The sequence below is a fragment of the Cnephaeus nilssonii genome (genome assembly GCF_951640355.1).
Source record: "Cnephaeus nilssonii genome assembly, chromosome: 4".
NCBI classification, from domain to species: domain Eukaryota; kingdom Metazoa; phylum Chordata; class Mammalia; order Chiroptera; family Vespertilionidae; genus Cnephaeus; species Cnephaeus nilssonii.
Window position 1 is genome coordinate 83757042 of NC_137075.1, and position 25412 is coordinate 83782453.

Below are 25412 nucleotides of genomic sequence, written 5' to 3' on the forward strand. Positions count from 1 at the left end.
AAATTTTTATAGAAGAAAGCACTAAGATTAGGCCTTGCATTATGTGTTAGGTTTGAGTTCACAGAGGAAAAAGTGGAGGATATTGAGGAGAGGGGAAGAAGGAGTTGAGAAGAGCCAGGAGGCTCATCTCAGGCCATGATCATGAGTGAGTGAGGTCTGTGGGGGTAGCCTAGTGGGACTTGATGGAGAAATGGAGTAAGTCAAATTGTGGAGAGCCTTGCATATCCAGCAGAAACATTTTTAGACTTGTAGGAAGACACTGACAGCCTTTTAAATATTCTGACAAGAGAGTGTCATTAGGGAAAATGTATTTTGGAGGAACATTAGCCTACCAGAGTAAATTGGATTTGCTTCCAGGTGTACAGAACGAGGGAGCCTTACTTCATCCATAGTTCTTGGAAGGAAGTTGTGATGTTAGGTACTGGGGGGAGGAATGGCTTGGTAGAAGGCTTCTTCTGTCTTGCATGAACATGGCCCCCCATTATGTGTGGCCTATGGCCCTCTACAGCACTCCCCCTCCCCCTCCCTGGGCAGGGCACAGCAACTCAGACTCTAAGATTGTTGCTGGCCGAGTAGGACCAGCTGTTGGGTGCCACCCTGAGTAAAGCTTTGATCAGTCCCTCGTCAATGTGGAGGTGATAATTCCTGGTGAGTCCAATGGGCCCAGGCATACTATGCAGTAGGTTCCAAACTTTCAGCTGGTCACTTTAGAATGTGATTGGCCAGGGATTATTGCTTAGGTTCAAGTGACACCAGTCACCACACCTAGTCAGCAGTGGGAGAGTGCTGTTTCCAAAACCCTTGCCTATGCTCAGTCTTACCACCTTCCCCTGTGCCCCGTATCCCCTTAATAATTTTGAATAAGGAATTTGGGTAACTTTAGGTTATTAGTAAAATCAAAGAAGACCAGTAAAATATATATATATATATATATATATATATATATATATATATATATATATATATATATATGTATATATATTCTTCTTAATGGCGTATCTAGTGCAGTGATGGGCAACCTTTTGAGCTTGGTGTGTCAGACTTCGCCATAAAACTGAGCATAACTCGGGTAGTGTATCACTTTGAGGAAAAAACATTATTTCGCAAATGTTTCATCCTCAGGAGCAGCAAATGTTTCATCCTCGGCATGCGGCCGCCTCAGCGGCCGCGTGTCATCAGAAATGGCTACGCGTGTCAGTGCTGACACGCGTGTCATAGGTTCGCCATCACTGATCTAGTGGTTGCTTTTAGTAAAAAATGGAAATTGAGAAAATAAATTTTCGTTAAGATAGGTTGTATCAATGGGGTGTTATGCTTACCATAAGATCTATTAATTTCCAGTAGGAGAGAAAAATAAATGATTGCCATGGAGGTAATGCCCAGGTACCAGAAAATTAATGACAGTTTCAATACCAGTTGCTATGCCTAGGCCAGGCCTGCCACTCTTGGTTGACCCAACCCAAACTCCCTGGCACAGACCCACAACATGGCCAGTGCAAAACATCATGTTTGCAGCCATGGGAAGCAAGCAGTTCCTCTTTGGGGATCATCCCAGCCTGTTGCCAGGCTCTGCTGAGGGGTTTGGAGCCCCTGCACAGGGGAAGTGCTAGGGAGGAACACCTAGCTTGGAGCTTTGAATCTTCAGCTTTTGCCTCATGTCACTGCCTTTAAAGACCAGCAGTTTCTTTGCCTTTTCCTGAAAGCTAAAGGCCCTTGATACTCTGTTCTGGATGGCTGGTAGATAAACTAAACCCTTTCTGAGTAATCATTTTGTTACAGTTGAGTAACAGGGTGGTTCCTAAAAGAGGGCTTGAGTTTCAGTGACCCTGCCCACATTTGCAGAAAGCCCAGTGGTCTTTGCTTTTGTTTTTCTCTGTCCCTCTGAGAGATGAAGCTAGCTGGGAAGAGACAGGGGACTGGTAAGGGGAGAAAGCAGCAGACCCAGAATCAGTTGCTCTGCAACTTCTGTGCCATTTTGGGGTATATGCTTTCATTTGGTTTTGCAGAAGGGCTGCAAGTACAAATGGATTATCTCTAGAGGACACTACCCACTTGCACCCAGTATGTGAGGCACACTGATTCTGTTTGCCATAGGCCAAGTTGCTCCCAGTTGGGAAAGGAACTATTGTTCTACCAACATTATTCTATTGTAAGATCTGGTTGGAGGCATCTGCAAGGACCTTGGATTCCTGATTGCACAGGTGACAAGCCTTTTCCATCAACTAGATGTAGAGGCTGGGGAAACCCAGGATGAGCTGTCATCCTGAGTAACAGGCCTGTGGCAGGTGCTGACTAGCTTGACTTCCCTCGGTGCAATGCATACCTCTGAGCCCTGGATGCATCCTGGCTTCTTTGTAAAATGTAGGTGTGTGTTTGTTGCTGAGTGCCAAAGATCCTTGGTTCTGGACACATTCTTCATTTGTATGTGGGCCTGTCCTATCTAATAAAAGAGTAATATGCAAATTGACCATCACTCCAACACACAAGATGGTTGCCCCCATGTGGACACCAGATGGCCGCCACAAGATGGCCAGCAGGGGAGGGCAGTTAGGGGTGACCAGACTGGCAGGGGAGGGCAGTTAGGGGTGACCAGGCCTGCAGGGGAGGGCAGTTAGGGGCAATCAGGCTGGTAGGGGAGCAGTTAGGCATCAATCAGGCTGGCAGGGGAGTGGTTAGGGGGTGATCAGGCTGGCAGGCAGAAGCGGTTAGGGGCAATCAGGAAGGCAGGCAGGTGAGCAGTTGGGAGCCAACAGTCCTGGATTGTGAGAGGGATGTCCGACTGCCCGTTTAGGCCCGATCCCGGATCGGGCCTGAACGGGCAGTCGGACATTCCTTGAGGGGTCCCAGATTGGAGAGGGTGCAGGATGGGCTGAGAGACACACGCCCCCGTGCATGAATTTCATGCACTGGGCCTCTATTTAAATATATTTTCTCTGGGCTCACCAAAATGATTCTGCACCTTTGGAACTAGGGGAGTGAGGAGGCAAGAAATACAGACTTGATAATTCATAAAGTGGTTCTGAAGCAATACTGAGTAGTCAGCTTTTAAACATTTGTCTTAGGAACAACCTGTATTCTGATATGTTGTAAATTGATACCCCAGTCGCCTTTGTGTAATGAATTTGGACTTTTGTGCAGCAGCTGAGAAAACCTCTTGAGCAGTCTTGAGGTGTGGCTGCCTGCCAGCCTACAGCACACTCTGAGCAGTGTCCCCAGGGCCATCAGTAAGGCCATGGATGCTGGAGCAGTAACTTGAATTTTGGGACCTTTATTTTGTAAGGATGAGTTGAACATGAAAAAATGACATTGCTGGTGGTAGTTGTAAGAAGGGTAGGTTTTCTAAAGTTGATTGAGGGAAAGATTTTGAAATTCAGTGAGCATGGGGAATCATTAGTGTCAGTTGAACACTTGCTGACTCAGTAAGACAATAGCCCTGCTCAGTTGTGAAGACAAAAAAAGACTTAAAGAATAATGTATAAAATGCCCAAATTATATTGTACAAGAGTGTATCTCTAAAGCAGAGTATAATTAGGCATTTTACGATCTTGTTTGGATTTCTGAGAACATGACTTTCTTATATAAACCTATTGTTTGATTTTGGGGGGGCTTTTCAGGGAAATGGGGGGACTGACTACCTATAACCAAGAGTTGTGCAAAAACAAAACCCTTTTTGTTAAGTGTGCAAGGCCTTTCCAAAACTGTGAGAGTCTGTTCTTTGGAATACATTCTATGTTGACCTGCTCTCTTGATGTAGTAATGCCTTTCCCCTGCATTGTACTCATTTATATGGTAATTTCTGTCCCTTTTCCATTTAGATACATTTTTAACCTATGATTTTAAGCTGTCGGATGGGCTTCTGTTTAAAAGGCTAGGCTGCTCAAACATTGCTAGCCTTCTCTATCTGGTAAAGCCTCAAGTTAGGGGAGGTAAGAGGAAAAACCCCACCAACAAACTAGCTCCTATATTGTAAACTTAGTGTTTCTCAATCTCAGTCCCTAATTTGTGGGTACAGAGTTGTTGTATGTTGGTGCTTTAAGCAACTAAGTTTTTAGGGGGCGGGGGGGAATCCCCATACCAGGGTACCATTATAATAGGAAGAGAAAAAAACTCTAATTATAGCAGTGTTGCAGGCTTCTCCCATGCTGGCTGGCCGAAGCATGGAGTTGATAAGCATACAGTGTCTTTCATACTTGCGTTACAACATGTTAATTAAGAGAATTCAGCTGTGGCACCAGATGGGGATGTCTGGCTTTGTGAACGATTGCAATTAGATGTTTTATTTTCTATTTTCTTTTTCCCCTTTCAACTTTGGTGGAATGCCTTTGAGTGGGGGCTTTTAGTCTTAGCAGTATAAATACTTTAATATGCCTAATTATGTAATCATACACTTGCACTCCTCTGTGTACACACATATTTATTTCATGGATTTTTATCCCCTTTTCTTACATGAAACATCCAGCCTGTTTTTTGTTTTTGTTTTATTGGTTGGTTTGGTGGAGCCAGACTTCTCCATGCATTGGGCAGGAAGAAGAGGAAGACCAGAGGCAGTTATTGATTTTCCTCTGGTTATGATCTGCCCCTTTGCCCAAAGGCCTCACCACCTTGACCTCTTATGGGCAAGTCCTTTATCTCTCAAATTATTAGCATCTCAATAGTTTCCTAGTAAAATCAAGGTAATTTAAATAAAATTGGACTTTATAATACCATATCTTCCATTAATTGGCAAGTGCAGTCTTTCAGAGTGATGTAGTGTTATTTTTCCCCAGTCCTCTGTTCCAGGCAGGCAGGGGGCATGAGCCTGGATATGAGAACTCATGCATGGAGGCACAATGGAACCCATTGATTTCTGGCATTCAGCTAGTGCAGAGAGGTCCTGTGACCCCAACTGTTAGAATCAGCTGCTTTTTGAGATCCAGTCCTCCAGGGATAGGCCATCTGCTACCATTTGAGGGAACCCTGGGAAAACAAATTGACCATAAGGTGTCTTTATATTTCTTTCCTCTGCTCCAATCCCTCCAGTTATTTCTTGACCTCTTTCTCCTACACAAACTTCTTTATTTATTGATTTGAGAGAAAGAAACATCGATTTGTTGTTCCACTTATTTGTGTATTCATTGGTTAATTTTTGTATGAGCCCTGACTGGGAGTGGAACCTGCAATCTTGGCATATGGGGATAACGCTCTAACCAACTGAGTTACCCAGCCAGGGCCACTCCTAGGCAAACTTGAGAAGCATGATGAATCTATCTATCCTTCCCCTGTCCCCAGGCAGATTTCTTCAGCTGGATTAGTACTATAGGATGGACTTTCACTTCCTTATTAATGAGATGACTTTGCATTTTAGTGTTGGAAGGGTCCTTAAAATCTCATTTTATGTAAGAAGAAACCAAGATTTTTCATTCCTTAGCCTTGTATTTAGGGCCCTCCTTGTTCTGGTGCCAGCCTAATTTTCTAAATTTCCAGCTTTCTCCTTTTAAACCTGGAATCATTTGCTGGTTCCCATACACATACCACCTCTTTTTGTTTCTCTGCCATTGCTCCTGTCCTTATCTCCTCTTTGCATGTCCCACTCTCCTTGATCATAGGCACAATCTCATAGTCACTATCTTTTACATGGTCACAGTCCTACTTCCCCTTAAAGTCTGATACATCGGCACATTGCTAGGTGCTCAATAGATAGTTGGTAAACTAATTAGGAGTTTTTATTAGGAAAGTGGAAAAACTAATTAGTTTTTATTAGGAAAGTGGAACTCAGAGAGAATAAGAATCAACACTTCTAAATTTTTTTTACTCTCTTCTGGGTGAAAGTTATTAAACCCATTCTTTGGAAGACAAAAGCTTAAAGTATATTTTCTGTTCAGCTGGGTGACATTTGAACATGCTTATCTATTGATACACGAATGGGTAAGGCTGCAACAGGCAACATCTTCTGACCAGGAATTTGTACTGATCAGTCAAAAGTGGCTTGCCAGTCAGGAGTCCAAAGATTGAGAGAGGAAGGCAGAGTTGAGAGTCTACTGCTGACTTTAACCACATCAAGGCCCGAGTTTTACTAATATATTTGTTTTGAGGTTGCTCTGTTTAGTGATTAAGGTATCTCAACAATATGCCAGAGCCAGGCTGATAAATACACAGGATAAAATCAAAGGCGAGCAAGTTTCTGGCATGTGGGAAAGCAACTTAAGGGCCAAGTGCCCTGCTCTGGACCTCACAGCAGGTTTATTTGGATTCCTGTTGTTTTTAAAGTTTCTTAAAGAAGCTTAAGTAAGGCTTTCTCAGAGAAAACTATGGGAAGAATTCACAGGAAGGGAGAGGCTCTTCCTTACTGAGTAGAGGAAAGGGATCTGCTAGGAGTACTCAGTGGCATGCAGCTCTTTGATTGACCTTCATTGCTCCATATAGTCCAGATCTGTAGAAAGACCCAAATGTTGGAAGTAGGGAAGAGCAAAAAAAAAACAACACACACACACACACACACACACACACCAAAAAAAAAAAAACCACCAACAAAAAAACAAACCCTGGGTGGCTTTGACTCATCCCTGCCCATGATCAGCTGATCATAACACAGGGTGATAAGTTCCCCTTCTAGGAGGTTTCAAGGAGGAAACCAAGATGTGACAAGCTGCTTTTCCTGTGGTGGCTGCATGGGAAAGGATGATTTAAGATGGGTGCTTTAAAGAGCGAACCCTATCCCCCACAAGATGGAGGAGGAAGAATGTCCAGATCAGTGGCCTTTGTAACTTTTGACTATCCTTGCTCACTTGTCAGTGTTTCTTATCCTAGTTGGTTCAGAGGTGATAAAGGCAAGACCAAGACCCTTAGCCCTGGCAACTTCATTTACACAGCCCTCCCCAAAGTCCACATTTTCTTTTCCCTTTTATATGTCCTAGTCCAGTGATGGCGAACCTATGACACGTGTGTCAGCACTGACACGCGTAGCCATTTTTGATGACACGTGGCCGCTAAGGCGGTCGCATGCCAAGGATGAAACATTTGCGAAATAATGTTTTTTCCTCAAAGTGACACACTACCCGAGTTATGCTCAGTTTTTTGGCGAAGTTTGACACACCAAGCTCAAAACGTTGCCCATCACTGTGACCTAGTCCCTGTGTCCTGGGGAGATCAGGTCCGATACAGGCACCCACAGAATGTACAGGGATCACTTCATGGCATAACTTAGTATCATGATCTGTTAGATATACCTTTTCTGTCACAAGGAGACCCAATCACATCTCTTCAAAAAATTCCATTCGGACCTTTACCCTTCAGTGACTGGTAAGTGTTTTTTAAACAGCTGTGGTGTTTTGCTGGTTTTAGGCTATCACTTCAGCAGATTTCTGCAGCCATCTGTAACTAAAGTTTGCCAATTATTTCCTTCCATTCTTTGCAGCTGTGTAGGCCTTGGTGCCGAGCAGTGGCCTTTTGAGCACCTGGGAGAAGCAAAACACTGCCTGACTCACTTTTTGTTGGTTCATGGCAGAGGTTATTTATTTTGGGCTTCGGTAGAGATGCTTCAGTGACCCTGTATATTCTGGGCAGCTGGCAGAAAAACAGCCCTCTATATAAGTCTAGGTCGCATCCTTCTTTTCATTTTTCCCTCTTGGAAGACCAGTGTTCTCAGCTGAAAATGCTCTCCTATACCTTTCTCACTTGCAGCTTTGGTATCCATAATGCTTGAATAGCTCCATTGTTTGTAGTGCTCAGAGATTAATGAAGGAAACTGTCTTGCCTTCCCTCCCCCCAGCCCAACCCCCTCCCCTTCTCTGGAAAAATGTGGCCCCACTTGAGATATGAGCTGAGTCCTCTGGGCTCAAGTAAACTCACCAGTCCACATTCTTCTCCCAACAGGAATCACTGCAACTTTTGTCCAGATTTACTCTACCCCATGTTACACTTCTGTAGGTCTTGGGCTAAATTTTTTTAGTGGCTTTCTAATCACAAGGGACTTTCCTATCATAGAGAGAAGGGCAAGCCAGAGTTTGTATTTAGATTCTTAATACTTAGAAGCCCTATAACCTCAGGCCATTACTGTTTTTCAAAGCCTCAGTTTCTTCATCTGAGCAAATTATAGCACTTTCCTCTAAGGGCAGGAAAATTAAATAGGATGGCAGTTTTAAAGTGTCCAGTGTCATGCCTGGTAATAAATGTTAACTATTTTCCTCACTTCTACCCTATTGAGCAGCAGACATCTTTAAATTTATTTTAAATTTAAATATGTGTTTCTTGGCACTGGACTTGTCATTAGGAGTTATAGTTAGATTGTAGAGTTGGAATTGAAACCATAGCTGTGACTTTTGTACCCAAGAGTCCAACCCTGTTTTAAAGCTCCAAGGCAGATTCCTAAAGTAATTATCACCTGCTCACCAGTTACCTTTTGAGGTTGGACAGTGCCTTAGAGCTGACTGGAGCCTTCCTTCAGAGGAACAGCCTGCATCCTCCTGGAGGTGGGAATTCCAAGGGGGAGAGCAAATACAATTGCAGCTTAGTTAGATGATATGGTGAAGGAAAGAAGACACAACAAGGAGCAAGTGCTGATGAGGAAGTAAATAAACATCATTTGCTTTCTCTTAATCCTTTAGCTACCACTGTCAAGGGGAACATAGTAATGTTTGTTCATGCACGTGGAATGGCCTGGCTCCTTCCTCTACTGTCCTCCCACCTACCTAGGGATTAGACTTGGGAACAACTGTAGGCTCTGCTCTGTAGGTCACTGCACTGCGTGGGTGGATTTAGACACTTAGTGACCCAGACCTGGAGCAGTCAGATGAAAGAGAGTGGTCCTCCCTGCTTGCCCTTCTTTTAGCAGTTATATAGTGGGATTGGCAGGGGCAGGGGAGGGTGGTGCAGCCCAAGCTGGCAGCCTGCTCCTCTGAGTTCCTGAGCTTTGAGAACAAGAGGAGGTGAAAGGGTAACAGGCCATATGGAAGCCGTTTGTCAGCCAAGAGCAGTCTGGTCTGTTCTGCTGAGAAGGGAAGTAGGGAAAGGGGCTGGCATATTACTGAGCTGGAGCAAGAAGAGAGCAAAGCAAGATTCCCCAGAATGTCTCTTCTCCAATATACAGAAATTTCTGTAATAGTCCTTTTTCTTTTCTTTGCCCTACCCCATTCTAAAAACCAGAGGAGGGTTTGGTTTGCTATGAGAAAAATGTACAAAAGTTATCAATGCCTGGTATGTGTCAGGCATGATGCAGGACACTTTCAGGTACACAGTTTTTTATCTGTCCTTACAAATACTTCATAGAGGTGAGTATTGGCTGTTAAAGAGTGAGGCTCAGAAGAGTTCAGGCAGTTGACAGGGTTGCAGAGCAGGCCTCCTGTTCAAACCCAGATTCATCTGTCTAATGCAAAACCATGCTTTAACACCCCCCCACTTCACCCCACCCCCACCCCTCGGCCTTGATCCTGGGGCCCCTTTGCTGTTATCTGTTCTTGAAACTTATCTCAAATCAGAAACCATGTGATCGTTTGCAGTTGGAAATAAGACAGTGCCTTGAAATGTGGGCAAAATTTTGCAAGTTAAGTAGTTTTTTAATAAGCATCTACCCTCTGTCAGATTCTGTGCAAAGAACTGGAGATAGAAAAATGAGCAAAACAACTGCCTACAGTGTTGGTGGGTGGAGGTTAGTGTTGGTGGGTGGGGGTTAGTAGAGAGGAGGGGGAAGGACTGACCTGTGAGAAAGTAATTTCAGAGACAGTGTGGTGATAGTTTACAGAGAGGAGTGAAGATGTTTCTAGAACACAGAGGAATAATAAAACTACAGACCCAACACCAGGCACTTTACCTGCAAAATGGTGGTTAATCTGCACAGGAACCCTGTGAGGTGGACACCTTTAGTAGCCCATTTTACAATGAGGGAACTGAGGAGTAGGACCACCTGCCCAAACCCACACTGTGGGTAACTGTCAAGCAGTTCACACCTGGGCACTCTCATTTTAGGCCCAGGCTGGTAAGCTGTACCTTGTGCTGCTGAATTCTCTCTGGCAGTTCTCTGGGTTGGTTTGGGTTTCTTGGTGGCAGACAGTTCTGAATCTTGAAAGATGGGTGGGGTTCCAGCTGACCACATGTGCTTTCAGGTCAGGGTTTCTAGGCTGAGGAGAGAAACAACACTTCTTCCAGAATGACTAAAAACTTTGGTGGCTGTTTCCAGGTGACAAGTTTTCATGTTTGGGCCAGGGCCCAGTAAAGAAAATGTTCTTGTTGGCTCTGAAGCTGCTGGCTGGCATTTCCCCTCTCCTGTGAATTGGAGGGCTTAGGAAAGAGGTGTGTGTGTAAGGGAGGGGGGGGGGGGGGCGGCTAGGAGGAGCTGCAGGGGGCGCCCTAAACCATGGGTAATTTCTCCCTGTTTCCCTACCCCTACCCCGGGGCCACTCCCTGGGAAAGGCTGGCCCTCCCCCATCGTGTGGGAAGTTCTCATGAGAAAAGGGATCCTGGCTGGACAATGGGCTTCCTGTTTCACTACTGGGAAGGTTTAGCTGAGAGAAGAGGAAGGTTGCAAATGGCATGAGAAATCATCTTTTCTCTCTTGCTGCAGCCCATTTTTAGACTTTTGACTATTTGAATTGGAGGACCAGGAAGGCAGAAAGCCAGGGAGAGCCATGGACTGAAGAGCCCGTGGGCATCTTTTGAGAAATTGAACTCCTCCTGTCTGTTTCCCTGCTCCCACCTGCCCTGACAGATGCAGTAGCTTCTGCACATACAGGATGCTTCTCAAATCTCTCTCACCCTGTGCTCATTTTAAAAACCACAGTAGGACTTTTATGAAGGAACCCCAAATAGATGGTGAGACCAGGACAGCCAAGACACTCACCCAACTTGAGATAAATTTGCAAATCTCAAAAGAGACCACTGAGTCATCTGGTTCAGTGCCTTCATGTACTGAAACTCAGGCCCTGAGAGGCTAGAGTCCGCAGGCAGTGCCCAGATTGTCTTTGTCACTGGGCTCCTCTTACTGTAGCTCCCTTTCCAGGATGTGAGTGTGGGAGAAGCTGGGCTTGGAAATTCTTTTGTTACTATCCACTGCCATTATGACCATGAGCAAGTACTGCCCCCTGCTGAGTGACTGTGTGCAAGTTTCTTCACCTCTCAATTTGTTCATCTAATGTTATAATGTGTGTGTGTCTGTGTGTGTTTTTAAGAGAGGGAGGAAGGCAGAGAGAGAGAGCCATTGATCAATTGCACCCACCCCCATACGTGCCCTGACTGGGAATTGAACCTGTTAGCTTCTGGTGCACCGGACAATGATCCATCCAATTGAGCCATACTGGCCAGGGCTGTTGTAATATGCTTTTTACAGAGTGTTCGTTGGTTTTTTTAAATACATTTTTACTAGTGGCCTGGTGCACAGATTCGTGCACATTGAAAGGAAATTAATTAGAAGAAATATTTTAATATCGCTTTTCACCCTTTCTCTATAATAGAAGTATCAACCACATTCACAATCGACAATGACAGATTGAAACACACACGTCTGATTGGCACCAGCGAGAGCTTTATATGTATCACACATGTGCAAGTCAACTTAGCCTTTTATAGATATAGAATAAACTTGCTTAATTAGACCTGCTTTCTGATGTAGCTAAACTTTTTCCAGCCCAGTGAAGCACTCTAACTTCTCTTTCAGGTAATTGTCAGCAATACAGCAGTAAATATCAACACAAAGCAGATTATTATTGTAGATCATGCAGGGAGAACAAAGGGTAAAAAGTGTTTGACTATATTCTGCACAGTGAGAAAACTTGAAGTAATTTTCAAGGTCCACCATTTCTTACTTCTTTTCAGTTGAGTCAAGTTTCTAAACTTTCTAAATCTGTTTTCCGGCTAATGAAAAGAAAATAGGATTCCACCGAGTCTCCTATCTACCTACTTCAGGACTTCTGTGAGGATCAAATGAGATGAGGCACATGAAAACACTTCACAGACATTTGGTTAAAGTCTAAAATGTTTGTACCTGGCTATAAAGCAAGTCGTGTTCCTGGGCTGAAGAAAGGAGGCTAGTTGTGCTAGGGAGAGGAAGCTGAACATTGCTACGTGACGTCATTACCCGGCACCCACAGTGACCATTGCTGGGCTGGGCTGGGCTGTGGGCTGCATTTTGCGCCATGGGGTCTCGGCAGCATTGGCTGCAGTTCGGTGGGGTATCACTCCAGGATGGTGGCAGGGCCTGTGTCCCGCTTGAGGGAAGCCGAGTGTTGCTTTGTGGGCGCCAGGTCCCGATGCCAGTGTGCCTCACAACAGCTCCTGTGTTGAGCTTCTACCCCCTGGTGAAGCGACCAGTCAGAAGGTCAGACACCTAGCATATTAGCCTTTTATATATATAGATTTCAGAGAGAGGGAGGGAGGGAGGGAGAGAGAGAGAGAGAGAGAGAGAGAGAGAGAAACACCAATGATGAAAGAGAATCACTGATCGGCTGCCTCCTGCACACCCCCTACTGGGGATTGAGCCTGCAACCTGGGCATGTGCCCTTGACTAGAATCAAACCTGGGACCCTTCTGTCTGCAGGCTGATGTTCTATCCACTGAGCAAAACCAGCTAGGGCTTACAGGATTTTTGAGAAGTTTAAATGTGTTATACTTGTAAAGTGCTCTGACTAATGCTTGGCGTATAATAGGTGGTCAATAAATATGTTATAACCAAGATTTAAAGGAGGCCTCAGAAGAAACGGTTTGACTGTAATCAGATGTGTTCATTCTCCTTGCCCCTTACTTGCATTTGTCTGGAATGCCCAGTCCCATCTTTCTTGGGAGGCTTTCTTAAGGAGGATCACCTCCCATTTGAAGAAGCCTGTTCACACTATGACATGACTTTCCCTTTCACACACTAGATGTTCCAAAAGCTCCAGAGAGTGAACCACAGAATGGAACCTGGTGTCCTGCCCTGCTCAGCCAGCCCAAGTTAGCTTAGTGGTCAAGCCTGCAGCTTAGGAGCCAGAGTGCCTATTGAATCCAGCTTTATTTAAAAAAATGTGATTTGGGGCAAGTTACTCAACTCAGCTAAGATTCATTGTCCTTATTTGTAAAGAGTGCCTGGCACATTAATACACTGTTTATAGTAATTATCTTCTGTGTCTATGTCCCATGTCCGTCCTGCCCCCCCCCTCCCCGCACCACCCCTGGCAAATATGCTCATTTAAACACTTTTTTTTTTCTTTCTGTTTTCACCTTGCTTTTTTTCTCTGTCTCTCTCTGCTCCTAACAAACCATTTAGGGCTAGAAGTAGAAATTGGACCTTCATAGATCAAGAAAGGGTTTTGAAGCAAGCACATAAGTGGTGCTTTTTAAAACAACCCTCAGTGCTCATTGCTGTTATCTTTTCACATCTGCTGTTTAACCTAATACTCCATGCCCTGTGGTGTGGTTCTGAACCCTTTCTACCGTTTCCAGATCCCCAGGCTCATCCTGTGACTCAGACCCAGACTTGTCCCACACTGAGCACTTGTGCTATCCACTACAGTGGCCACTAGCCGCATTCACTACTGAGAACTTGAAATGTGGTTAGTCTGCCTTGAGATGTGCTTGAAATGTGGTTAGTCTACCTTAAGTAAAGACTTACTATGAAAAAGCTATAAACTATCTCATTCATAAATTTTTATGTCGATTGCATGTTAAGATGTAATCTATAATCTTTCCTATATATTGGGTTAAATAAAATATATTATTAAAATACATTTTAGCCTGGTCTGAGTGGCTCAGTTGGTTGAGTGTTGTTCCGTGCACCAAAGGGTTGCCAGTTCTGTTTCCGATCAGGGTACATACCTGAGTTGTTGGTTTGATCCCCAATTGGGAAGCTTCTGGAAGGCAACCGATCAATGTTTCTCTCTCACATTGATGTTTCTCTCTGTCTCCTTTCTCTCTTCTTCTCTCTAAGCATGTCCTCCGGTAAGGATTAATAATAAATGAACGGTTGAAGTTGGTGGTGCACAGGTAGGCTAAACAGCCATCTCAGATGGTAAATAATGAAAACTTGAATTTATTTTAGGAAAAGGTGAAGGGAGATGGGGACATTCAAGGGAAGGGCTACACAGCACTAAGCCAAAAGGTATTGAGTCCATGATGGCAGCAAAAATACTTACTAGGACAGTGAAACAAGGAAGGGGGTAGAAGATGCAACAGGAAAACCTAGGCTGGGCTGCTTTGGCTCTGAGACGTCAAGAGAAAAGGGGGCCTTGGAGATAGATTCAGGGGATTAGCCCCGGATGAGCTGCCGCTACCCATTGCTTCCCTGGTTGCAAGTTTCATGAGGTCCCTTAGAGGTTGTGGGATATGTGCCTGTGGGGGAGTGACAGAAGTGTGCTCCTTGGAGGGAGGAGAGTGTGTCACTGGGTCCTTTGTCCTGGGCATATTTTTCTCTCTCAGAGGTGGAAATCTTTTTTTTTTTTTTTAAATATATTTTATTGATATTTTAACAGAGAGGAAGGGAGAGGGATAGAGAGTTAGAAACATCGATGAGAGAGAAACATTGATCAGCTGCCTCCTGTACAACCCCACTGGAGATGTGCCCGCAACCGAGGTACATGCCCTTGACCAGAATCGAACCTGGGACCCTTCAGTCCACAGGCCGATGGTCTATCCACTGAGCCAAACCAGTTAGGGCAGAGATAGAAATCTTAGGGGAAGTCTCAAGATAGGGTCTTAATAGAATACTCATCAGCTTCCCAGGTGTGCTCTTTCAGGGTCATAGTCTCCACTGATTGGTCGGTGCCAGGGCAGGGGGTCATTAGTCAATGTAGCTGGTCCTGAGGCAGCCATTGTGTCACTTGGCTGGTTTTGCTGCTTTTCTTGGCCTGGAGCTGAACTACAACTGAGGCCTAGATGTTATCCTTAAGGAGGAAAACGTCAGGGGTTTAAACTGCCTGAGCCATTGATATGAAAGATCAGGAGTCCAAACCACATGACCTGATGTGCTAGGGAGGTTTTTGTTTTTCCTGTTTCCTCTGGATGCGGGCAGTTCTCAGATGAATGAGATGTCTCTGGTTAGAAAAAGCTAGGTGTTTGGAGCATTGGCCCGTGGTCCAACGGGTTGTGGGTTTGATTCCTGGTCAAGGGCACATACCTCAGTTGGTTCAATCCCCAATTTTCTGGTCTAGGTGCATGCAGGAGGCAACGGATCAATGTGACTCTCTTGTGTCGATGTTTCTCTCTCTCCCCCTTCTCCCTCCCTAATACTCTGTCTAAAAATCAATGGGAAAAATATCCTTGTGTGAGGATTTAAAAAAAAAGAAAAGCACATCTTTGAATGTTTCCTTCTTTGATTTACGTTGGACTTGGCTGTGTGCATGTCTGTGTCCTCCCTAGATTGTAAACTTTTGAGGGCATAGTCCTGTCACATTCAGTTTCAAGGCCCTCCTAGGGTATCTTACGTGGAGAAGTCTGCTTTAATCATTTTGTGGAATTACAACCAAATAGGGACATTTATGATACTGCCTCAACTGTGTCCCTGATGATTACAACGGCCATGTTGGAAGCTAGGTTTGGAGAACCTCTTTGTTCTTCCCTAAATTCCCAGGAAATCTTTCTGCAGCCAAACTTTTATTCAGCACACTGTTGCTGTGTGCCCAGGAATCCTACCGCACTGATTTTGTCTAAAACTACATGATTTCAAACCTGTGAATGAGCACTGACACGATTTCTTAAACCCTCCATCACTGTGTTCAGGAGTGTCGTGTGTTCTTGATAACTGTCATCAGCCTGAAACCTCTTTTACTGAGATCTTTCTAAAGTGCACTGGGTCTTTAAACGTCTGCTTCCCTTCCTCAAGCTGATCTGCACGCAACTACTCCCTACACTTCGTTTTGAAGGGACTCAAGTATTCAGTTTGTTAAATGGAACATTGTGACTCTTCCCCCCACTCAACCCCCCCCCACCCCCGCAGTCTTCCCTGGAGCTTGTTTTGATTTACTTTTTTAAAAAATATATTTTTATTGATTTCAGAGAGGAAGGGAGAGGGAGAGAGATAGAAACATCAATGATGAGAGAGAATCATTGATCGGCTGCCTCCTGCAAGCCCCCTACTAGGGATTGAGCCCTCAACCCTGGCATGTGCCCCTGACCGGAATCCAACCTGGGACCTTTCAGTCCGCAGGCCAATGCTCTATCCACTGAGCCAAACCAGCTAGGACTTGCTTTTTATGTAATCTTATGAAGGTTTTTTTTTTTTTAATTTGCCTCTTCCTCCTAAAAAAGCTGGTCTCCAAAACAACAAATGCAAAAAACGTTGAAGAACAGATTGAGGGTTGTTCTTATTGATCTCTGCTGAGGGTTTGAGGCTGCAGGGATATTGAGGTAGATTGTTTTGCTTCTCTTCTGTCTGCACACTCACCAGCTGGTTGGATGGTCTGTCACTGAATGACTGCTGTGCGTCGGGCACGCTGCCGGGCCCCCTTGAAGCATTATCTCACTGTTTCCTGTTCTCACTGGAAGCCTAAGTGATTGTGAGAGATAATGGAAAGCAGAGAAGAAAGCTAAGAGAATTGATTTTTTTTTTCTGTAAAATTTCTATCTTCTGGCTTTCTCACTCTCTTTTTAAAATTATGCAGCTTTGCCAAATCAGATGAGTTCATTCACTTCTTGGGGTTAAACAGAGCTTGAAACTCTCTCTGCGGACCAGGGGTTCTCAGAGAGTGAGCCTGATGCTCAGCTTCTTGCCCAAAACAGTAGCTTCAGGAAGCCACTAAATGATGTATTTGCTATTTCTGATCTTTCCTTTCCTGTTAATCCCAGGCGTCACTGAGGGGGTCTGCTCCAACACCTGCCCTTTGCCAAGACTCTCCCACTAGGCTCTTTGAATTGGCAAGGGGGCCATTTTCCCCCCTTAGGTTCTTGTTGTCTTGAAATACTTTTTAAAAAAAAATTTCTTGAGTCCTCCTTATTTCCTTCCTTGGACCTGGGACAGCTTTTTTGTAATGGTGAACCTCATATCCTCTTGTTTCCTTTGTATGACCATAAAAGAACTTCCGTAGTATTTATTTTACCCTATTAGGGTTGCTATATTGTTGACTTACTGTAAAGGCTGTCTTTACCTCTGGTCCATCTTATAGCAAATTCAGCTCCTCTTAGAACTCTGCCTTTCTCAAGACCCTGCAGAGGCTCCCCTTTTCCTTTAATACAGCGCGGACAGCTCCTGTTGCCATCAAGGCCCTCTTCAAGATGGTTTCATTGCTCTTCACATTTTTAGGGGGCAAATTTTTTATTATCCAATCCAGCTAATGTGGGCTACTTGATGTTGGCTGGGCTTAACAACTACACTTTCCTACATCAGTGAACTTGCTTCAGACTTTATTTCCCAAGGAAACAAGGCCCCATTTGAAATGCTGCCTTTTTTCATCTCTCCCACACAAGGTGTGATCTCTCCTGCTTTGAGCTCCCTCCCTCTCTTGTGGCACCAATCACATTCTTTGACATGTCTTGGAATAAATCTGTATGTAGAATATCTTAGGAAGAATACTCATCCAGTCAGTGCCTTTGGGGAGAGGAACTGAGTGAGTGACTAGGAGACAGGAGAAGAGCTAACTTTTGACTGTGCACTCATCTTAGTTTTTAAATTTTATACCATGTATATATTCTTACTGTGTGTTTTTCCCCTGTAAAGGTATTATTTGCATAACGAAGATCCAATCTATAAGTTCTGGTGAATATTTTTATAACCTCAGAGTAGGGAAAGTGTCCTTAACACACAAAACCCGGGAGCTAGAAAGAAAATGACTTTCAAAATATATGTATGTACTTATTTGTCATATCCCTATTTGACTACAAGTACCTGAAGTGCTTATGCGTTTTTTTAAAAAATATATTTTTATTGATTTTTTTTTTTTAGAGAAAGAGGAAGGGAGAGGGAGAGAGAGATAGAAACATTATTGAGAGAGAAACATCGATTATTTGCCTCCTGCACGCCCCCTACTGGGAATTGAGCCTGCAACCTGTGAATGTACCCTGACCAGGAATGAAGCTGGTGGCCTCTTGGTGCATGGGATGACACTCAATCAATTGAACTACACTGGCTGGGCTAAGTCCTTATGTTTTTATCCTTTTTCAGAGCGTAGCACAATGACTCTTACTCAGTAATCAGTAAATATTAGTTGAATTGAAATGAAATTGAATTACAAGTCACTTCTTTGAAGACCTCACTTTTTTTACTTATAAAAAGGAGTGCTAGGTGACCTTCAGGATCTCACTCAAAGATCCTGTGAAGATGTGGGCTTTAAGAGCATAAATTCCCAGCAAAGCAGGAGTGGCTTTAGAATCAGCTCTTCCCTGGAGACCATCCTTCCCAACACACTGGACCTGTGTGTGGGTCTTGCCTGCTTCAGGAGCTGTCCTGGGATGCTCAGCATTAATTATGCTGAGGAAATGAACCAATTAGACACAGCTGGAGGAGAGCCGGAGGCATCTGTGGCAGGCTTGTTGCCTGAACAAAAGGGGTAAAGGGTGAAGCAGTTTGCTGAGGTTTCTTTGAAAATTTAGCTGGCCAGCTCTTTGAACTCTTTGGCCGAAGTTTAAAGAGGCACCAGAAGGAGTGTTTGGTGTCTGCCTGTGTCCTGGTGGCTTTGGAACAGTTTGGGGAAGGTGTGTCCTTAGAGGGGACTGAGGAGACATGTGGACTCATCTCCTAGTTTCAGACTTTTCCTCCGGATCCCTGTGGCACCTACCCCAGCTTTGTTTTAGTAACAGCTCTTTTAAAATGGAGCTTGCCCCCATCTTAGTGATAAGCAACTAGAGAGCAGGGAGCCGTCCTCTCCTTTTAGACTTGGTATCCATCCTCTATCCTCGCCAACAGTCAGCTTGCTTAAGAGCATTTTGTAGGTTGAAGGGAAGTGGTATTTGGTGAGAGGCTGTAAGGGCACCTCTGAGTGAGAGAGTGGTGGGTGGGCCTCTGAATGGGAGATCACCATATCTGGGACAGACAGAGACTCTAGGTCTGTTAGAGGAAGTGAAAAAAACAAAACAAGAAACCCACAGTTCCTGTTCTCAATACTGATGTCCTTGGTGGTATTCAAAATAGGGGCAGGGTGTTAGTCAGCAAAATCGAATGTCCTTTGGAAACTTTTATCTTTTTTTGCATTAGTAAGGCTTCGGAAAGTTGAAGTTTGTGGGTGCCTGGCCATCCGGCCAGTGGGTCTTCTCCCCCAGCTTAGTCTTCCAAACAATGATCCCTTAGTGCCCACACTGTGCCCCTCCTATTTTGGCTCAGTACACCACTTAATCCACTTCCTGGGATTTCAGTTCTGCGGTGTCTGTCCAGGGTCAGAAGGGCAGGCCATGGAATCTCCCCTCCAGGCTGCTCAGACCTACCTACCAGCTTCTGTGACTGATCATTACTGCAGCTTCTCTACACTGGGGTTCCCAGTGTTTGAATGATACACTTGACACTTCTTAAAGGCCCACCCAGCTAATGGGGCAGAAGCAGTGTCTGCTGGTGTAAAAGAGCACAGCTTTTAGAACCAGGAGACTTGACTCTGCTCCCAGGTCTGCCATTTAATCTGCATACACTTGGCTAAAAGTTATTTAACTTTTGAGGGCTTTGGTGTACTCATCTTCAAAGGGGATGTCAGAACGAATCCCTCATGGAGTTGTCAGAACGACTAGGATAGGAGGTGAATGTGCTTTTGTTTTTTTTTAAATATTTTATTGAATTTATTGGGGTTACATTGGTTAATAAGATTATATAGGTCTCAAGTGTACAATTCTATAATACATCATTTGTATGTTGTATTGTGGAAGGTGCTTTTAAAACTAGACCGTCTTACCCCAACAAAAAATGTAAGATTTACTATGGGCTGGAGACAAGTGATGGAAGTGACTATTATAGTCAGGAAGTGGGAGGTGCTCCCAGGAAATCCATTAGAAATCCCCTCTGCTGCTGAGAAGGCTTTTTTTTATTTTATTACTAATACATTTTTATTGATTTCAGAGATGAAGGGAGAGGGAGTGAGAGAGAGAAACATCAATGATGAGAGAGAATCATTAATCAGCTGCCTCCTGCACACCCCACCCTGAGGATCAAGCCCACAACCCGGGCATGTGCCCTGAACGGGAATCAAACAGTGATCTCCTGGTTCGTAGTTCGATGCTCAACCACTGAACCACACCAGCCGGGCGAGAAGGCACATTTTTATTACACAATGGAGTCCTTTCTGGTATTGATGCTGGAAATAAGGCTAACATTTCCCCCCATGCAAGTTAAGAGTTTTTTTTACCACCTTTCACTGATTCATTGTGTGTTTCAGCAGGTGTTATTAAAGCCATATTATGTGCTAGATCTCCGTAAGTTCAGGACTTTGTCAGAGTCTACCATTTGCTTGTGGGAACAGTGGGGAGAGGAGGTGGGGGAGGTGGGGGAGGTCTGTTGGAATCAACAGGAGGTGGGGGAGAGGAGTGTTGGAATCAGCCAAACTAAAATCATTGCCAGCGCCCTTCACTCTCTCAGTGGCAGCCTGCATTTCCACGTTGGGCCAGCAGCCTCTCCAAGACACCGGCTCTGTGCTCCTTGTGTTTCTTGTTGAAGCCTTTGGAACTGTCCTCTGAGTCACTGAGAGGACTCCCGCTGGAAAACCCCGCTCTCTCTTTGTCTTTGCAGTGTGTTCCCTGCCCCCGGAGCCAGAGAATGGTGGCTATGTCTGCCACCCCCGGCCCTGCAGAGACCCCTTGAACTCGGGCAGTGTCATCGAGTACCTGTGTGCTGAAGGCTACGTGCTAAAGGGCGATTACAAATACCTGACGTGTAAGAATGGCGAATGGAAACCAGCCATGGAGATTAGCTGCCATCTTAACGAGGGTCAGTTTGGCAGATGAGAAAGGGGTTCTGTTTTCTTTTAACTCCAGGGAAGTGGCGCCCGCTTCTTCCTGAGCATCCTGTGCTGTGGGGCAGTGTGGGCCCTTTGATGCCCTGCAGACTCCCTTCCTTTGGGGTTTCATGTCTGCGTGAAAACATTTGGGGTTGCTGGTGTGTGTCCCACTGTGGTTCAGCTGAGCCACCGAGGGGCTCAGTAGCTTTGCTGAGGCATCTGTTCGGCTGTGTAAGGTCCCTTTGATGCTCCTGATCTTTTGTTTGCCTAGCCAAGTGCTGGTGACCTTTGACCGTGTTCTGCTAACACATGAGCACCATGCTAACACCTTCTATAGTGAGTCTTTTATATTATTATTTTTGAATGGTAATGAACTGTTTTGTTATGGAGCTGTAGTCCAGCTGGACAGAAGACCTCCCCCACCTCCTATCATGCATGATGGGAAAATCCAGCTGCCTGCAGGAAAGTATACAGCCATCTTTGTGTTTCACACTTGGGCTCAGAGGCCATCACATCCCAGAGAAGGGTGGGAACCAGCCTGAGAGTTACAATTGAAGCTGCAGGATCTTAGAACAGGGTAAGGTTATTACAGCCCAGTTCTTACAATTTTTCTGCCACATAGGGAAAAAGATAGGTGGGACTTAAAATGGTGGACTGATGTGTTCATCTCAATGGTTGCTGTCTACCAGCTGGCTACTGGGGGATAGTAACGGAAGTGGTTAAAAAGGTAAGATCTCTAGGTGAGTGAGTTTAGGTGTCAGATGGTCCTCAAAGGCCCACAGTGAAGGGAATATTAGCTTCAGGAGCAGGATAGGGAAATGGTCCCCTTTCTTGTGTGTATAAACTGCTTTGCACTGTTACTCCTAAAAATGACCTTGGCCAAGGTATGTCTCTGCACAACACCATGCAGGGGGTCTTTGATAAGATCAGCTGTGGGTGGGGCTCATGTTGTATTTGTCTGGATACAAATATCTTCTGATGATGGCTTGTTTCTGTAGAGAAAGACACCAAGACATCAATTGGGGTCCCCACACTGTCCATCGTGGCTTCCACTGCCAGCTCCGTGGCACTCATTCTCCTCCTTGTGGTGCTGTTTGTGTTGCTGCAGCCAAAGCTGAAGTCTTTCCATCATAGCAGGTGAGCACGGGTGGCAGGCATCACTGTGGGCCTGGCCTTTGGCTGGCCTGGAGGTGCCCAGGGAAGGGGAGGGCTCTGTCATGTGCTGATGTGCCTGACACTGTGCTTGTTGCTTTGCATACATTATCTTAATCCTCATAGGATGAACCCACTGTACAATATACAGATGATGTATGATACAATTGTACACCTTAAACCTATATAATTTTATCAACCAATGTAACCCTAATAAATTCAATTTCAAAAAATTTTCACCGGAGTATTGAAGATAAGGAAACTGAGGCTCAGAGTGGTTAAGTCATTTACTCAATGTCATCCCTCTAGATCAGCAGTTGCCAACCTTTCGGACCTCATAGACCACCACTGGTCCGCGGACCACCAGTTGGTGACCGCTGCTTTAGATGATGACAGAGCTGAGATTTGAACTCATATCTGTCCAACTCCAAAACCATGTCTTTTTTCCTACATCAGTAGTTCTCAAAGTGTGGTTCCAGCAGCATCAGTGTCATCTGGGAACTTTTAGGAATGCAAATTTTCAGTTCCCACCCCAGACCAACTGATAGACACTCTGGGGTTGAAGCTCAGTGACAGGGTTCCACACTCCCTCCAGGTGATTTGATGCAGGCTCATGTTTACAAGTCACTGCCCAATATACCGGTTCCCAATCCTGGCTGTCCATAGACTCCTGCTCGGAGTTGAAAACATACCAACACCTGGGCCTCTGCCCCCAGCCATTCTGATTTATTTGGTTTGGAGTGGGAATCTGGCACTAGTGTCTTACAAAGCTCCTCAGTGGGTTCCAATGTGCAGCTAGGACTTGGAGCCAGTGCACTATACCATACTAAAACAGGGGAGGTGTTTTCTTGCCTGACTTTTTCCAGTTGAGTGAATTAGCCACATTCCAGATTGGGTGGGTGTGGTTGGGGAGGGGGCTGGCCAATGGTGAGGAGTGGCCCCAAGTTGGATCCCTTAGGATGGTCTTCTCTCCCAGGCTGTCGTGGCCTCTGCAGTAGCTCATTCCCTCTCTCGGGAACAGTTTCTTTTCATTCAAGCTCTTCATCAGTCACTATTGTCACTCACAGGCTAAATGAATGAAAGAACAGACTAAACTGCTTTAAATAAAATGCTTCTGATTTGGGATTTACAGACAAGGACCAGGCTCAGTTTAATCTTTCTGTACTGTGTGTGGTCTTTCTTTTTATTTTGTTTAGTTGGGGGAGGGGAGCGCACAGCAGCTTTTTAAAAAAATCCTCACATGAGGATATTTTTTCCATTGCTTTTCAGAGAGAGTGGAGGGGGGCGGTGGAGAGAGAGAGAGAGAAATGTTGATGTGAGAGAGACACATCGACTGATTGCCTCCTGCACATGCCCTGATGGGGTAGGAAGCGAACCCGCAACTGAGGTATGTGCCCTTGGCTGGCGTCGAACCTTTGATCCTTCAGTGCTTGGGCTGATGCTCTAACCACTATTTTTATTTTTATTTTTAAAATATATTTTATTGATTTTTCACAGAGAGGAAGGGAGAGGGATAGAGAGTTAGAAACATCGATGAGAGAGAAACATCGATGAGCTGCCTCCTGCACACTCTTTACTGGGGATGTGCCCGCAACCAAGGTACATGCCCTTGACTGGAATCAAACCTGGGACCCTTGAGTCCGAAGGCCGATGCTCTATCCACTGGGCCAAACCAGTTAGGGCACTAACCACTATTTTTAAAGGTTGCTAAGCAGTTAATAGAATAAAGAGGGTTTGGAAGGGACTGTTTATTTGAAGGAATCAGCTATTTCCACATAAAGTCAACTGCATTTGGCATTTCATTCACATTAGGGAGGTTTTCCTTTTTGCAGTTAACTAGTAAGTCTGTTACAAGTAACTGGCTGATTTTGCCTGACTTGAGTGGAAGGGAGATTTGGTTTTCATTTGAGACCCTGTTTGCATTTTGTACTGTGTACGTGTATTACTTTTTAAACAAAAAATTTATTTTTAACATTTAAAGTTAAGCACATGCCAGAATATACACTGCCTTCTAATGCCACCTTGCCATCAAAGTTTGTCTTCCTTCCAGAAACCTCTAAGTACCTTTATGAGTGCCACTTCTGTCATCCTTACAGTGTGACTTCATTTGAATTGAGTAGCACAGATTTTATTTCCAAGTATAGATGAAGAAATTGAGAACTAATAATAGTCTAATAATAGTGCTGTCCAGCCATAGCCTATAAGTCTCCGATTGTAATGCACTGAGGACACATCACCTATGTTGTGTTCTAGTAAAAAAATTGGCCTGCACATAATCCCAAAGAAACAATTAGACAAGTCCAGAATGTGGGACTAAGAGACAGCTGGCCTGAAGTCTAGAAAAAAATTGTCATGAAAGAAAAGCTACAGGGGACTGTTCTAGATTAAAGGAGATAAGAAGAGAGACAGGACAATTAAATGCAGTGCATGATCCTTAAACGGGTCCTGGATGAAAACAAACAACAGCTGAAATGGATATATTTATGGGGAAATTCGTGTTACAGTATTATACCAATGTTAAACTTCTGGGATATAATGATAATTGTAGTTATATAGGAGACAAGGTTCTTGGGAGGTGTGTACTGAATAATGTCTTTAACTTTGAAAATGGTTCAGATTTTTCTTAAAAAGTGTGTATGTGTGTGTATTCATAACAAGTGATCCCCAAAAAAGTGCATGAACAAATCTCACAAACATAATGTTGAGTAAAATAAATAAAATAGATAAAAACCACTTTATGGATATACTTTATATATATAGTATATATATGTGTGTGTGTGTATATATTTTTAAATAGTTTTATTGATTTCAGAGAGATAGGGAGAGGGAGAGAGCTAGAAACATCAATAATGAGAGTCAATGATTGGTAACCTCTTGCAGGCCCCACTCTGGGGATTGAGCTCACAACCGGGGCATGTGCCTTGACCGGGAATCAAACCATGACCTCCTGCTTCACAGGTTGATGCTCAACCACTGAGCCACGCTGGCCGGGCATGGAGATATATTTTACATATCATTCACTGTACTCATTTACGCATACAGGCAATCGTTTTTAGTTCTATTCACAGGTAGCAGCCATCTTTTTCTCACTTCTTATTCTAGCTGTGCTGAATGAATGGCTTTATTTCTAGGTTCCCAGTTTTGCACAGGACCAGAGGGCTAGATGCCTGTGTACCCAGAGGTTAAGAACACAGTTTCTGGAAGCAGGTGGAACTGGATTTAAATATCCCAGCTTCCTTCCTTACTAGCTCTTGACTGTGAGCAAGTTATTTAACTTCTCTGAGCCTCATCTGCATTGTTGGTAAAGTTCTACCTGAGAGGGCTCAGGTGAGGATTCAGTGCGATAAAGTATAAAAAGCACTTAGTGCTGTATCAGGTGCATAGTAAGTGCTCAAAAATGGTTAGTGTTGTTAGTACAATATTATGGTATTTATTTGTCTGTGTATTTTAATTCTTCCTTTGTCTTTTCCTCCTCCGGAT

General features: G+C 44.4%; 1 protein-coding gene across 2 annotated transcripts in view; it reads left to right on the forward strand.

The window, feature by feature from the left end:
* The window catches only part of SUSD6 (sushi domain containing 6), a 97426-nt gene that overhangs the window by 65759 nt on the left and 6255 nt on the right, over positions 1-25412 (forward strand). For both annotated transcript variants that reach the window (XM_079769628.1, XM_079769627.1), the window contains exons 3-4: positions 20573-20770; positions 21779-21917. In XM_079769628.1, the coding sequence (XP_079625754.1) occupies positions 20573-20770; positions 21779-21917 (337 nt within the window). The remainder of the gene's footprint in view (positions 1-20572; positions 20771-21778; positions 21918-25412) is intronic.